The sequence below is a fragment of the Heptranchias perlo genome, chromosome 42, assembly GCF_035084215.1.
Source record: "Heptranchias perlo isolate sHepPer1 chromosome 42, sHepPer1.hap1, whole genome shotgun sequence".
Taxonomy (NCBI): Eukaryota; Metazoa; Chordata; class Chondrichthyes; order Hexanchiformes; family Hexanchidae; genus Heptranchias; species Heptranchias perlo.
The window spans coordinates 13,660,235-13,674,101 of record NC_090366.1 but is presented as its reverse complement, the minus strand read 5'-3'; the positions used below and the strand labels follow the sequence as shown (position 1 = coordinate 13,674,101).

The 13,867-nt window shown below is 46.1% G+C and overlaps 1 protein-coding gene across 1 annotated transcript in view; it reads right to left on the bottom strand.

Annotated features, from left to right (window-relative positions):
* Positions 1–13,867, bottom strand: part of LOC137306152 (sialic acid-binding Ig-like lectin 13) — a 33,110-nt gene that overhangs the window by 1,823 nt on the left and 17,420 nt on the right. The window contains exons 6-8 of the mRNA XM_067975211.1: positions 2,383–2,664; positions 1,289–1,385; positions 109–193 (exon numbers count right to left, since the gene is read on the bottom strand). Of these exons, the coding sequence (XP_067831312.1) occupies positions 109–193; positions 1,289–1,385; positions 2,383–2,664 (464 nt within the window). The remainder of the gene's footprint in view (positions 1–108; positions 194–1,288; positions 1,386–2,382; positions 2,665–13,867) is intronic.

Here is a 13,867-nt window from a genome sequence, read left to right as displayed (position 1 = left end):
GAAATCTTTGGAAGGCATAAATCATTGGAATGTCTCTTTACAAAGTCACAACGCCAACAAAGAGCGACGTAGGTCGTGGAAGTGAATTGCAATCGTTGCTTTACTTACCCAGGGCTTGTCCGACTGCTCGTGTGGAGAGTAAATGCCAGCACGCGCTGCTTGGGCTGAATGGCCTTTTCCTGTGTTGCGGCCCCTGTGTATTTAATTAGAAATGGTTGGCCTGTCACTGTGAGTCACATGAGGAAGTGGGGGAGAAGTGAGAAAATAGCACTTTGCACAAATGAAGGGCCTTTGTCTCGTGTTTTAAGCAAACTTTTAACCCTTTGTGTCCTGGCACTGTGACGTTATTCCAGTGTAAAGCTGGGCAGCCGCTGAAGTCGAGTTTAGATTCAATGCTCATTCCAGAGAGCAAGGGCTGTGCTGAAGGAACAGTTGGGCCCCAGAGCATGAACTCCCTGGAAAATGTGAGACACTGGAGAACGTGAAAGAGGGAGGGAGAAAGAGAGAGCGAGAGAGAGGGAGAACATAAGAGGAGAAAGGAGAGGACGAATGAGACAGAAAAAGTGGAAGAAAAGAAAGAAACAGGCAGGAGAGAGCGTAATCTTAATTCCAAGTACACGGCTGGAAATAAATCACGTCAAAGTCCAATTTGTGTGCTCGCCTCAAAATATCTTGCTTGTTTCTCTAGCAGTCGCTGTGTTTGCAGTGAGATCGTTGGGCTGCATGTTACTGTACTGTACTGGGTCAGTCTATCATTTGGTTCTGGCTGTCAGCTAAATAATGAAGACTTGCATTGATATAGCGCCTTTCGTGACCTCAGGATGTCCCTAACAGCTTTATAATCCAGGCCGACACTCCCCAGTGTTAGCACTGAGGGGGCGCTGCACTGTCTGTCCTTCGGGATGAGATGTTAAACCGAGGCCCCCCGTCTGCCCCTCTCAGGTGGGTGTAAAAGATCCCACGGCCACTATTTCGAAGACGAGCAGGGGGAGTTCTCCCCAGTGTCCTGGGGCCAATATTCATCCATCAAACAACATCACTACAAAAACAGATGACCTGGTCATTATCACATTGCTGTTTGTGGGATCTTGCTGTGCGCAAATTGGCTGCCGCGTTTCCTACTTTACAACAGTGACTGCACTTCGAAAGTATTTCATTGGCTGTAAAGTGCTTTGCGGCGTCCTGAGGTTGTGAAAGGCGCGATAGAAATGCAAGTTCCTTCTTTCCTTTAAGGAGGGAAAATTGAAGCAAGAGTTTTCAAAAAAACAAGTTAAACCTTCACACTTACTTTCGCACGCACATGTAGATCAAGAACCCGGCCAGTGTCCCACTCAATGTGATTCCAACACCAAGCAATGCTCCTTTCCATTCATGTGTTTCTCTCCCTGTAAAAACAACCACAGTTTTAGTACGATGCTCTGATCAACTTATACTTATTCTGACCTTGAGAAGTGATTACCCAACACAAGTAATATTTATATATGTAATCTCCACATATTTAATATCTGAATATGTAATATCTGTATATGTGATCTCTATATATTTAATATCTGAATATGTAATATCTGTATATGTAATCTCTATATATTTAATATCTGAATATGTAATATTTTCTATAATATTTATCTATTATATCTATATTCAATGTCTATATATGTAATATTTATATGTAATTTGTAATATTTATGTAAAACCACATTCCCAGTCCCCCCCAGAGGTCGCTTTATGATTGGTGATCTCACTGTGGAATCCAGGAGTGATCACAGTGATCCCTGATCCCAGAGGAAGCGATCGATATTCCATCACTCTGATCCTGAGCTCCAGCCCTCTGCAACAAAGACCGACTGACCAGGTTCAGGCTCGGTTGCAACTGGATTAAAAGGGGTGAGAATAGCAACTCTTGGGTGTGTGTGTGTGTGTATCTGTGTGTGTGTGAATGAGAGTGTGTGCACGTGTGTGCCTGTGCATGTGTGTTTGTACGTGTCTGTGCCTGTGTACATGTGTGTGACTGTTTACATGTTTGTGTGTATGTGTCTATTGGCATGTGTGTGTATCTGTGCACATGTAACTCCTGATGATTCCTCAGTGATACAGAACTGCTGCCATTTCCATGAACTCTGGATCCAAATTATAATGGGATCCAGACCGATCGACTCGACCAGTCGCTGCTCTCTCTGCTCAAAGTGAATGAAGCGCCCACCATTCCGAGTATGGTGGGATTTAAATATCGATCAGTATCACCAAGCCAATTCCGTGAAGAAAATCCGACCCGTTACTGTTACGAACAAAGTTACGCCCAAACTCACTTTGTAAAATCCACAGTCACCCGTCGATATTAATTTGTTTGTATTTAGCGAGATGTGGAAGTATCTCCAGACTCACGTTCCACGGTGATGGTTATGGAACTCTCCACAGCCCCATGTTCATTCTCCGCCACACACCGATACTCTCCAGCGACCCTGGATGTCACGTGAGGAAGCTCCAATCGCACCTCGTTGTTGGAACTGCTTCTGTTCACTGTGACTCCGAGATGTTCCCACCTCAGATTGGAAGCTGGGAAGCTTTCGACAGAGCAGTGTAGGGCTGTAGAATTCCCTTCTGTTATACTGATCGATGAATCTTTAATCGTATCAAGAGAAGTAATTGAGAGATTCCTCGGAGCGTCTAAAGACAAATAGAGTTTTTATTGATTTTACAGAGAACAGCAACCTGTCGCAGCAAACACAGCGTACAGCAGGAGCCCATGCTTCATCTCCCTGTATCTTTTGTCTGCATGCATTTCCAGGCATCTTTCCTCATTAAAAGTTCCTGTACCGACTTTTATAATGTGCCTGCTCTTCGAAAGATCTATCCAATTAATCCCATTCCCCTGCTCTTTCCCCGTAGCCCCTGTAAATTTGTCCTTTTCAAGTATTTATCCAATTCCCCTTTTGAAAGTTATTATTCAATCTGCTTCCACCGCCCTTTCAGGCAGCGCATTCCAGATCATCACAACTCGCTGCGTAAAAAAATTCTCCTCATCTCCCCCTCTGGTTCTTTTGCCAATTACCTTAAATCTGTGTCCTCTGGTTACCGACCCTCCTGCCACTGGAAACAGTTTCTCCTTATTTACTCTATCAAAACCCTTCATGATTTTGAACCCCTCCATTAAATCTCCCCTTAACCTTCTCTGCTCTAAGGAGAACAATCCCAGCTTCTCCAGTCTCTCCACATAACTGAAGTCCCTCATCCCTGATACCATTCTGGTAAATCTCCTCTGCACCCTCTCCAAGGCCTTGACATCCTTCCTAAAGTGCGGTGCCCAGAATTGGACACAATACTCCAGCTGGAGCCTAACCAGAGTTTTATCAAAGTTTAGCTAATATCTCCTTCTTTGTCTTGCCGTACTTTTTTCTCCAGCTGCCTCTGTGAAGTGCCTTGGGATGTTTCCCTACGCTAAAGACGCTGTATAAACCCAAGATGTCGGTGTCCTTTGTGTTGTATCTTTAGATGAACGAAACACTGACCCCTTGAAGCAACAGAGTGTGCCCTTGGAGAAAAGCACCCAAAAAATTAATTCAGGAAAGATGTTGGTACTTACATTGAACAGTTAGTGCGAGGGTCCGTTGCGATGAAACAGATGGGAAGCTGACTCTACAGGTGAGAGTCTGCCCGTAGTGTTTGGGTGATGGGACCAGAGTCAGAACAGAAGAATATGTCAGAGTTCCACCATGCTGAGTTACACTGTTTGAGACAGACCCAGGAACATCAGTGGGATTGTCCCAGGTTAAGTCAGGTGCTGTTCCCCTGCACGTTGTGTTGAAGGTGCAGGTTATGTTGCAAGATTTACCCTCAATAATTTCAGGAGCGAATATTGTGGGTTTATCTGTGAAATCTGGCAGAGAATACATCCTTTTAGTTAAATATAACTTGGAGAATCAGTTCAAATATAAACCACAGTCCCACAAGAGAAAGGACTTCCCTGTTTTCGGACTGGGCGGAGTGCCTGTCAATGTGATTGATGCACTTTCACTCTGAGACCCTTGGATTGACAATACTGGGTGGGAGTGGAGGAGCAGATCCCAGCTCGGGTAACACTGCCTTGTAACCTTCTCAGGGATCTCTGCAAACGTGAAATTAAATCCTGGCCACAGCAAGAAGTTCTCCCGGTGTCCTGGGGCCAATATTTATCACTCAAGCAACATCGCTAAAACACTGATGATCTGGTCATCCATCACATTGCTGTTTGTGGGATCTTGCTGTGTGCGAATTGGCTGCCGTGTTTCCTACATTACAACAGTGAACACACTTCAAAAGTATTTAACTGTAAAGCGCTTTGGGACATCCTGAGTTTGTGAAAGGCACGATAGAAATGCAAGTTCCTTCTTTCTTCGATATTTAAGATTTTTCAGTATGATTAGATAGATAGATGGGTGCCGATAACTTGATAACATTAATGGACACAGTCAAGGCATTTAATCATTGCTTATAAAGTGAGTATTAACGGTTGCTTTAAGACTGAACTGGAAGGTATCGCCTGGTTATTGATAATCAGAAGCTGCGTTATTATAATGTTTTGTGTTAATAGTTTATATTATTTCCCATTGACTGTTGAAAGTGAATTGATGAGTAATTATAAACAGCACTTACCGGAAACGTGAAGCTGTGTTGCTGGGTAATAGTTGAAGTTTTCCCCGTTGCCAAATTCTACTCTGAAAAAATAAGGACCTGCATCTTCCGCTGTGATGTTGTTTATAATCAGGGAACAGTCGCCATCTTTCAGGTCTCCAGACAGACCGGTCCGATGTCTGAATCGGTCCGACTCGTGTCCGTGGTCCTTGGAGTGAAAGGCTAGGGGAGCCCATGGTCTCTCTTTCTCAGTGTTAAACCAGACTCCATCTCGCTGTTTGTTTGCCAAATTCGATGGATAACTGTAATGGCATGGAATCAGCGCACACAAACCTTTCTGTGCTCTCACATCTCGTGGGGTGTCGGCCTTCCACTCTTGTGACAATACAGCTGAGGAGAAAAAATATCGATATTTAGCACTGGATGGCTCGTAGATCCACTGGACTCGAGATCCACCATCCCCCCCTTCCATCACTGGCCTACTGTGGCTCCAGTGTGTACCATCTACAGGGTACACATGGAACTCCCCAAGGTTACAGTGACAGCATCTCCCTCCCCTGCGACCTCTACCACCCAAAAGGTCAAGAGCAGCAATGTTGGAGGTTGTTCATCACCTCCAGGTTCCCCTCCGAGTCACACACCATCCCGAGTTGGAGATATATCGGCCGTTCCTCCATCGTCACTGGGTCAATATCTTGGAACTCCCTTCTTAACAGCACTGTGGGAGAACCTTCACCACACGGACTGCAGCGGTTCAAGAAGGCGGCTCACCACCACCTTCTCAAGGGACAACTAAGGATGGACAATAAATGCCGGCCTTGCCAGCGACGCCCACATCCCATGAATGAATAAAAAACAGCGTTGATCGCTGGCCAGTCAAACAATGTCAGCAACTTGCATTTACATCATGTCATTAAAAAAAACGTCCCAAGATGCTTCACAGGAGCGATTATCAGACACAATTTGACACCGGGCCACATAAGGAGATATTAGGACAGGTGACCAAAAGCTTGGTCAAAGAGGTAGGTTTTAAGGAGCGTCATAAAGGAGGAGAGAGAGGCGGAGAGGTTTAGGGAGGGAATTCCAGAGCTTAGGGCCCAGGCAGCTGAAGGCACGGCCGCCAATGGTGGAGCAAAGGAAATTGCAGATGCGAAAGAGCCCAGAAATGGAGGAGCGCAGAGATCTCAGAGGGTTGTAGGGGCTGGAGGAGGTTACAGAGATAGGGAGGAGAGGATACCATGGACGGATTTGAACACGAGGATGATGGTTTTAAAATCGAGGTGTTCCCGGACCGGGAGCCAATGTAGGTCAACGAGCACAGGGGGTGATGGGTGAACGGGACTCGGTGCGAGTTAGTACACTGAGTCACTGCTGAATTTGGTCCCTCGTCATAACTCAATAACAATGATCCTCTGCACCGACTATTTTCCATAAATATCTCCGACCTGACGATGATATTACCTTGGAGAAGTGACAGGAGGAAGTAAGGTTTCCTGATCATTGTCCACTCTCAGATAGTTCATCAACTTCTCACTCTCAAGGTCTGAAAGAGAAACAAGTAAATGAGAACTCACCTCTTGCCCGACAGCTCTGCAGATATTAAAACTGCTTCTGGACAATGTCTTCACGGACTAATTTGATTCTATGTGGGATGATGGGTTGTCTGCAGTGAGTTACAAGGCTTTAAGAAAGAGAAAAAAAGACAGAACTTGCATTTCGACAGTGCCAGGAGAACTCCCCCTGCTCTTCATCCAATAGTGGCCGTGGGATCTTTTACGTCCGTCTGAGAGGGACAGACGGGGGCCTCGGTTTAACGTCTCGTCCGAAAGATGGCACCTCCAATAGTGCAGCGCTCCCTCAGTACTGACCCTCCGACAGGGCAGCGCTCCCTCAGTACTGGCCCTCCGACAGTGCGGCGCTCCCTCAGTACTGACCCTCCAACAGTGCAGCACTCCCTCAGTACTGACCCTCCGACAGTGCAGCGCTCCCTCAGTACTGACCCTCCGACAGTGCAGCGCTCCCTCAGTACTGACCCTCCGACAGTGCAGCGCTCCCTCAGTACTGACCCTCCGACAGTGCAGCGCTCCCTCTGTACTGACTCTGGGAGTGTTGCCCTGGATTATGGGCTCAAATCCCTGGATTTCCCTAGTCCTTGAACTGGAAAGATGTCGTGTTCGACAGACTTCAGCTCTACACCCCCATCTCAATAAAAAGTAGAGATCTTTAGACGGCATAAATCTCTCTTTACAAAGTCGCGACACCAACAAAGAGCGACATTGGTCGTGGAAGTTAATTACAATCGTTGCTTTACTTACCCAGGACCTGTCCGACTGCTCGTGTGGAGAGTAAATGCCAGCACGCACTGCTTGGTCCGAATGGCCTTTTCCTGAGTTGTGACTCTGTGTATTTAATTAGAAATGGTTGGTCTGTCACTGTGAGTCACATGAGGAAGTGAGAAACAAGTGAGAAAATCCCACTTTGCACAAATGAAGGACCTTTGTCTTTTGGTTTAAGCAAACTGTTAACCCTTTGTGTTCTGACGCTGTGACGTTAATCCAGAGATTTCAAGTCCCCACTCCACAAATTTGAGCCCATAATCCAGGCCGACATTCCCAGTACCGAGGGAGTGCCGCACTGTCAGAGGTGCCGTCTTTTGGATGAGACTAAAAGAGACCCTCTCAGGTTTCATAAATCTTCTCCCACACTCTCACACCCACCCATGCACCATTATCCTTAATCTCACTCACCCACTCACCCTCATTATCCTTAATCTCTCCCGCACACTCTGATTTACACACTCACTGTCCTTCTCTCACTTTCCTCCACTCACACCCACTCACTCTAAGTCATGTTCACTGTCACAGTCTCAGGAGACCAGAGGAAAGGGGGAATGTGAGACACTGGTGAAAGAGGGGGAGAGAGAGAGAGAGAGGATGAGAGGGAGGGCATGAGAGGAGAAGGGAGAGGGTGAATGAGACAGGGAAAGAGGAAGGGAAAGAGAGAAACAGACAGGAGAGAGTGCAATCTTAATTCCAAGAACACGGTTGTGAATAAATCATGTGTAAAGCCACTTTGAGTGCCAGCTTCGAAATGTCTTGCTTGTTTCTCGAGCAGTAGCTGTGTTAACGGAGAGACTGTCTGTCTGCATGTTACTACACTGTACTTGGTAAGCATGTAATCAGGCTGTCAACCTTCAAAAGGCTGGTTACAGCGGGTCCCCTAATGGTTCAAAGACATGGGTTGGGGCTTGAATCCATGAAAGAAGGAAAGAGGGAAGGAGAGAAAGAAAGAGAGAAGGAGAGAAAGATAGAAAGGAGAGAAAGAATGAAAGAGAGAAAGTTAGAATGGAGAGAAAGGAAGAAAGAAAGATAGAAAGGAGAGAAAGAAAGGAAGGAGAGAAACAAAGTCAAGAGAGAATGAAAGGAAAGAGATAAAGGAAGAAAGAGAGAAAGAAAGATGGAGAGAAAGAAAGAAGGAAGGAGAGAAAGAGAGACTTGCATTTATATAGCTCTTCTCAAGACCTCCCAAAGCATTTACAGCCAATGAAGTACTTTTTGAGGTGTGGTCATTGTTGTAATGCAGGAAACGCGGCAGCCAATTTGCGCATTACAACAATGCGCAAATTGCGGGATAAATATTGGCCCCAGGACACTGGGAAGAACTCCCCCTGCTCTTGTTTGAATAATGGCCGTGGGATCTTTTACGTCCCACCTGAGAGGGCAGACGGGGCCTCGGTTTAATGTCTCATCCAAAAGACGGCACCTCCGACAGTGCAGCACTCCCTCAGTACTGACCCTCCGACAGTGCGGCGCTCCCTCAGTACTGACCCTCCGACAGTGCGGCGCTCCCTCAGTACTGACCCTCCGACAGTGCAGCGCTCTCTCAGCACTGACCCACCGACAGTGCAGCACTCCCTCAGTACTCACCCTCCGACAGTGCAGCACTCCCTCAGTACCTCATTGGGGAGTGTCGGCCTGCGATGACGGGGCTTATGTCTCTGGAGTGGGGGCTCGAACCCACGATCTTCTGACTCAGAGGCACGAGAGTGTCACCCAATGAACCACAACTGACACAGCATGCACTGCTGTTTGGTTATTAAGTGAGAACTGAGGCTCCAGTTGGGGCGATAAATGGAGACTAAATATCAACAATGTGTGACCAGGCTGCATATAATCTTTGTCCAATCACACGGTTAACTTTTTGGCACACTTCCAATTTTAGTTTTTGTTTTAACTACAGAAATAATCTGAAATGGACTGGAGCATAAGTCATTATTTCGTGCAAAATAGTTTCCCTTTTTTTTATTCGTTCATGGGATGTGGGCGTCGCTGGTGAGGCCGGCATTTATTGCCCGTCCCTAATTGCCCCTTGAGAAGGTGGTGGTGAGCCGCCTTCTTGAACCGCTGCAGTCCGTGTGGTGAAGGTTCTCCCACAGTGCTGTTTGGAAGGGAGTTCCAGGATTTTGACCCAGCGACGATGAAGGAACGGCCGATATATTTCCAAGTCGGGATGGTGTGTGACTTGGAGGGGAACGTGCAGGTGGTGTTGTTCCCATGTACCTGCTGCTCTTGTCCTTCTAGGTGGTAGAGGTCGCGGGTTTGGGAGGTGCTGTCGAAGAAGCCTTGGCGAGTTGCTGCAGTGCATCCTGTGGATGGTACACACTGCAGCCACTGTGCGCCGGTGGTGAAGGGAGTGAATGTTTAGGGTGGTGGATGGGGTGCCAATCAAGCGGGCTGCTTTGTCCTGAATGGTGTCGAGCTTCTTGAGTGTTGTTGGAGCTGCACTCATCCAGGCAAGTGGAGAGTATTCCATCACACTCCTGACTTGTGCCTTGTGGATGGTGGAAAGGCTTTGGGGAGTCAGGAGGTGAGTCACTTGCTGCAGAATACCCAGCCTCTGACCTGCTCTTGTAGCCACAGCATTTATATGGCTGGTCCAGTTAAGTTTCTGGTCAATGGTTACCCCCAGGATGTTGATGTTGGGGGATTCGGTGATGGTAATGCCATTGAATGTCAAGGGGAGGTGGTTAGACTCTCTTGTTGGAGATGGTCATTGCCTGGCACTTGTCTGGCGCGAATGTTGCTTGCCACTTATCAGACCAAGCCTGGATGTCGTCCAGGTCTTGCTGCATGCGGGCTCGGACTGCTTCATTATCTGAGGGGTTGCGAATGGAACTGAACACTGTGCAGTCATCAGCGAACATCCCCATTTCTGACCTTATGATGGAGGGAAGGTCATTGATGAAGCAGCAGAAGATGGTTGGACCTAGGACACTGCGCTGAGGAACTCCTGCAACAATGTCCTGGGGCTGAGATGTTTGGCCTCCAACAACCACTACCATCTTCCTTTGTGCTAGGTATGACTCCAGCCACTGGAGAGTTTTTCCCCTGATTCCCATTGACTTCAATTTCACTAGGGCTCCTTGGTGCCACACTCGGTCAAATGCTGCCTTGATGTCAAGGGCAGTCACTCTCACCTCATCTCTGGAATTCAGCTCTTTTGTCCATCTTTGGACCAAGGCTGTAATGAGGTCTGGAGCCGAGTGGTCCTGGCGGAACCCAATCCTAATCTCTAACGGGAATCCAGAACAAGGGGCCACAATCTTAATATTAGCGCCAGGCCACTCTGGAGTGAAATCAGGAAGCATTTTTTCACACAAAGGGGAGTGGAAATCTGGAACTCCCTCCCCCAAAACGCTGTGGATGCTGGGAGTCAATTGAAATTGAGATCGATAGATTTTTGTGGGGTAAGGGAATCAAGGGTGTGGAGCAAAGGCAGGTAAATGGAGTTGAGGTACAGATCAGCCCTGATCTAACGGTTTTGGGGGAGCTAATCGAGGGGCTGAATGGCCTCCTCCTGTTCCTTTGTAACAGGCTCAAGGGGCTGAATGGCCTCCTCCTGTTCCTGTGTAACAGGCTCAAGGGGCTGAATGGCCTTCTCCTGTTTCTATGTAACAGTGATGCGGAGATGCCGGTGATGGACTGGGGTTGACAATTGTAAACAATTTTACACCAAGTTACAGTCCAGCAATTTTATTTGAAATTCACATGGTTTCGGAGGCTTGCTCCTTCCTCAGGTGCTCACACTATTCTGCTTCGGAAATGTTCCTTAACCCCACTCAACCCAGAAGGACAAGGGCAGCAGGTGCATGGGAACACCATCAACTCCACATTCCCCACAAAGTCACACACCATCCCGACTTGGGGATATATCGACTGTTCCTTCATCGTCGCTGGGTCAAAATCCTGGAACTCCCTCCCGAACAGCACTGTGGGAGAACCGTCACCACACGGACTGCAGCGGTTCAAGAAGGCGGCTCACCACCACCTTCTCAAGGGGCAACTAGGGATGGGCAATAAATGCCGGGCTTGCCAGCGACGCCCACATCCCGTGAATGAATAAAACAAAGACCCCAAGAACAGCAATCCTGGTGCCAACCCAATTCTATTGGTGCCACAGCCAATCTTTGTGACCTCTCAGAGCCATGCCACCAATTAGTGCCACCCAATGCAGAAATGTGGGCTGTTGTGTGTGGAGTTGGGGCCACCAGTAACTTAATGGCGAGAAATTCTGCAGCACCACTTCTGCCGCACTCCAGGACTGCTCTGTTAATGATGCCACACACACATAGCAACCAGAGAAAGTTCTCCCCTGAGGTTCATTCTCAACTGGAGTCGACATGTGTCCATTCCAGTGAACACTCGATATTCGACTACAATAGCCACCCACTTTCTGTGTAAATCTTAGTTACGTTAGAGTTCTCCTGATCTTAAGGCACTGACTGATGCATGGGTCCAGTTCCAGAGGTGCAGCCATTTTGCACCAGTCAGCGGACAAATGCGCTGATTGACCATGGGGGGCAGATCCCTCGAACACAATTCTGTCTTCACGCAGCCCGCACTTAACAGAGGGAGCCACCGGCTGTAGATCAAGGGCAGGAGCCCGATTTATCTTCCCACCCCTCGATCCAAGTACCTGATTGAGATCATTTAACCGAACACAGACTCAGAACTTGGTCTCTGTATTTTGTATCACATCACTTGATTACATCCATCGACTCAGCCATCGGGGAAGAGCGGGAGTGTTAATTGTATTTTAAATATTTTTTAAATGACTGAAAAATTAAAATAGTTGTTTATTGTAACAATAGTTCATTCTGCAATCCAAGCTGTTTCATCTGTATATGATATATTAAAAATCGTACAGCTACAAACAACATTTCCCATCAAAAATTCCTCCATCCACATTTATAATGGGAACTGCCTATGTAAACGTCACGCTGTAATTACACTCTCCCACCAGTGGTGGCAGTGTGCCCTCCGTTTTGCGTCTCCCAGTTCCTCGGTCTGTACTGCAGTGAAATTCCCTGCTCCAACCTGCTCCATGTCCCGACTTCTTAAATTGCTGTAAGTTTTGCTGTGTGACTATGAATGATAATATCAAATCAAAGCATTTTATAATAATAAGCGGAAGAAAGCATGAGTGTAAAATGGGGAGTAAATTCTATCTATCGGCCCTGGTCCAAATATCTTCGACCCCTGCTTCCCCTGAACTCTACACTTGGTAACGACCATTCTGTCAACATTCACAGACAGGAAAGTGAAATGACAAGAAGAAAAGTGACTGAAACACACAGACGGGATTGAGACTGTCCGTTATGTCCTGGTGGAATATCGAACGATACTGAAAGATATTTATAATCACAATGGAGAGAAGGATGTCTCCAACAGTGAGAGACATTCCTGAAGGAGGACGGACAAAATGAAACCCAGTGAGAATGATCTCGGCTCCATTATCACTCAAACTTTGTGAAATAACATCAGCTTTAAAAAATTACATTCGATTATGTCAAGAAGTTTAAAACTTGTATTTTTGGGGTGAAGTCCTGTGGTTTCTAGAAAGGTAAAGGGGAGTTTCGATTCTCGCCTTCTGTGTTGTCCCCAGAGATCATGTTTTTACTTCTCGCTCAGATTATACATTTGCATAAATAGAGTCCTCGTCAAGATTGCAGTTTTCGTAGATATTATCGGCTTGAAATACATTCCTGTAACGGTCAGTTTCGATTCCCAGCGTCTCTTCCTCATCCTTCTGTAATAGAAAAGGAAATGAGCAGTGTGACAATCGGCACAATCTGTGATTGGCTTGTTTGAGTCCAATTAGATCATTGGATCTGCAATTGAGGCCCAACCGTGCAGGGTTTGATCATTGATATTGATCAATGATGGGTTTGATCATTGATATTGATCAATGATGAGTTTGATCATTGATGTTGATCAATGATGGGTTTGATCATTGATATTGATCAATGTTGGGTTTGATCATTGATATTGATCAATGATGGGTTTGATCATTGATATTGATCAATGATGAGTTTGATCATTGATGTTGATCAATGATGGGTTTGATCATTGATATTGATCAATGTTGGGTTTGATCATTGATATTGATCAATGTTGGGTTTGATCATTGATATTGATCAATGTTGGGTTTGATCATTGATGTTGATCAATGATGGGTTTGATCATTGATATTGATCAATGATGGGTTTGATCATTGATATTGATCAATGATGGGTTTGATCATTGATATTGATCAATGTTGGGTTTGATCATTGATATTGATCAATGTTGGGTTTGATCATTGATATTGATCAATGATGGGTTTGATCATTGATATTGATCAATGTTGGGTTTGATTATTGATATTGATCAATGATGGGTTTGATCATTGATATTGATCAATGATGGGTTTGAACATTGATATTGATCAATGATGGGTTTGATCATTGATATTGATCAATGTTGGGTTTGATCATTGATATTGATCAATGTTGGGTTTGATCATTGATATTGATCAATGTTGGGTTTGATCATTGATATTGAAATATTGGCCGTGGGATCTTTTACCTCCCACCTGAGAGGGGCAGACGGGGCCCTCGATTTAACGTCTCATCCGAAAGGCGGCACCTCCGACAGTGCAGCACTCCCTCAGTACTGCACTGGAAGTTTCAGCTTGGATTATGGTCTCAAGTCTCTGGATTTCCCTCGTCCTTGAACCACAAACATGTCCTGTACGATAGACTTAAGCCCAACACCCAGATCGCAACAAAAAGTAGAAATCTTTGGAAGGCATAAATCATTGGAATGTCTCTTTACAAAGTCACAACGCCAACAAAGAGCGACGTAGGTCGTGGAATTGAATTGCAATCGTTGCTTTACTTACCCAGGGCTTGTCCGACTGCTCGTGTGGAGAGTAAATG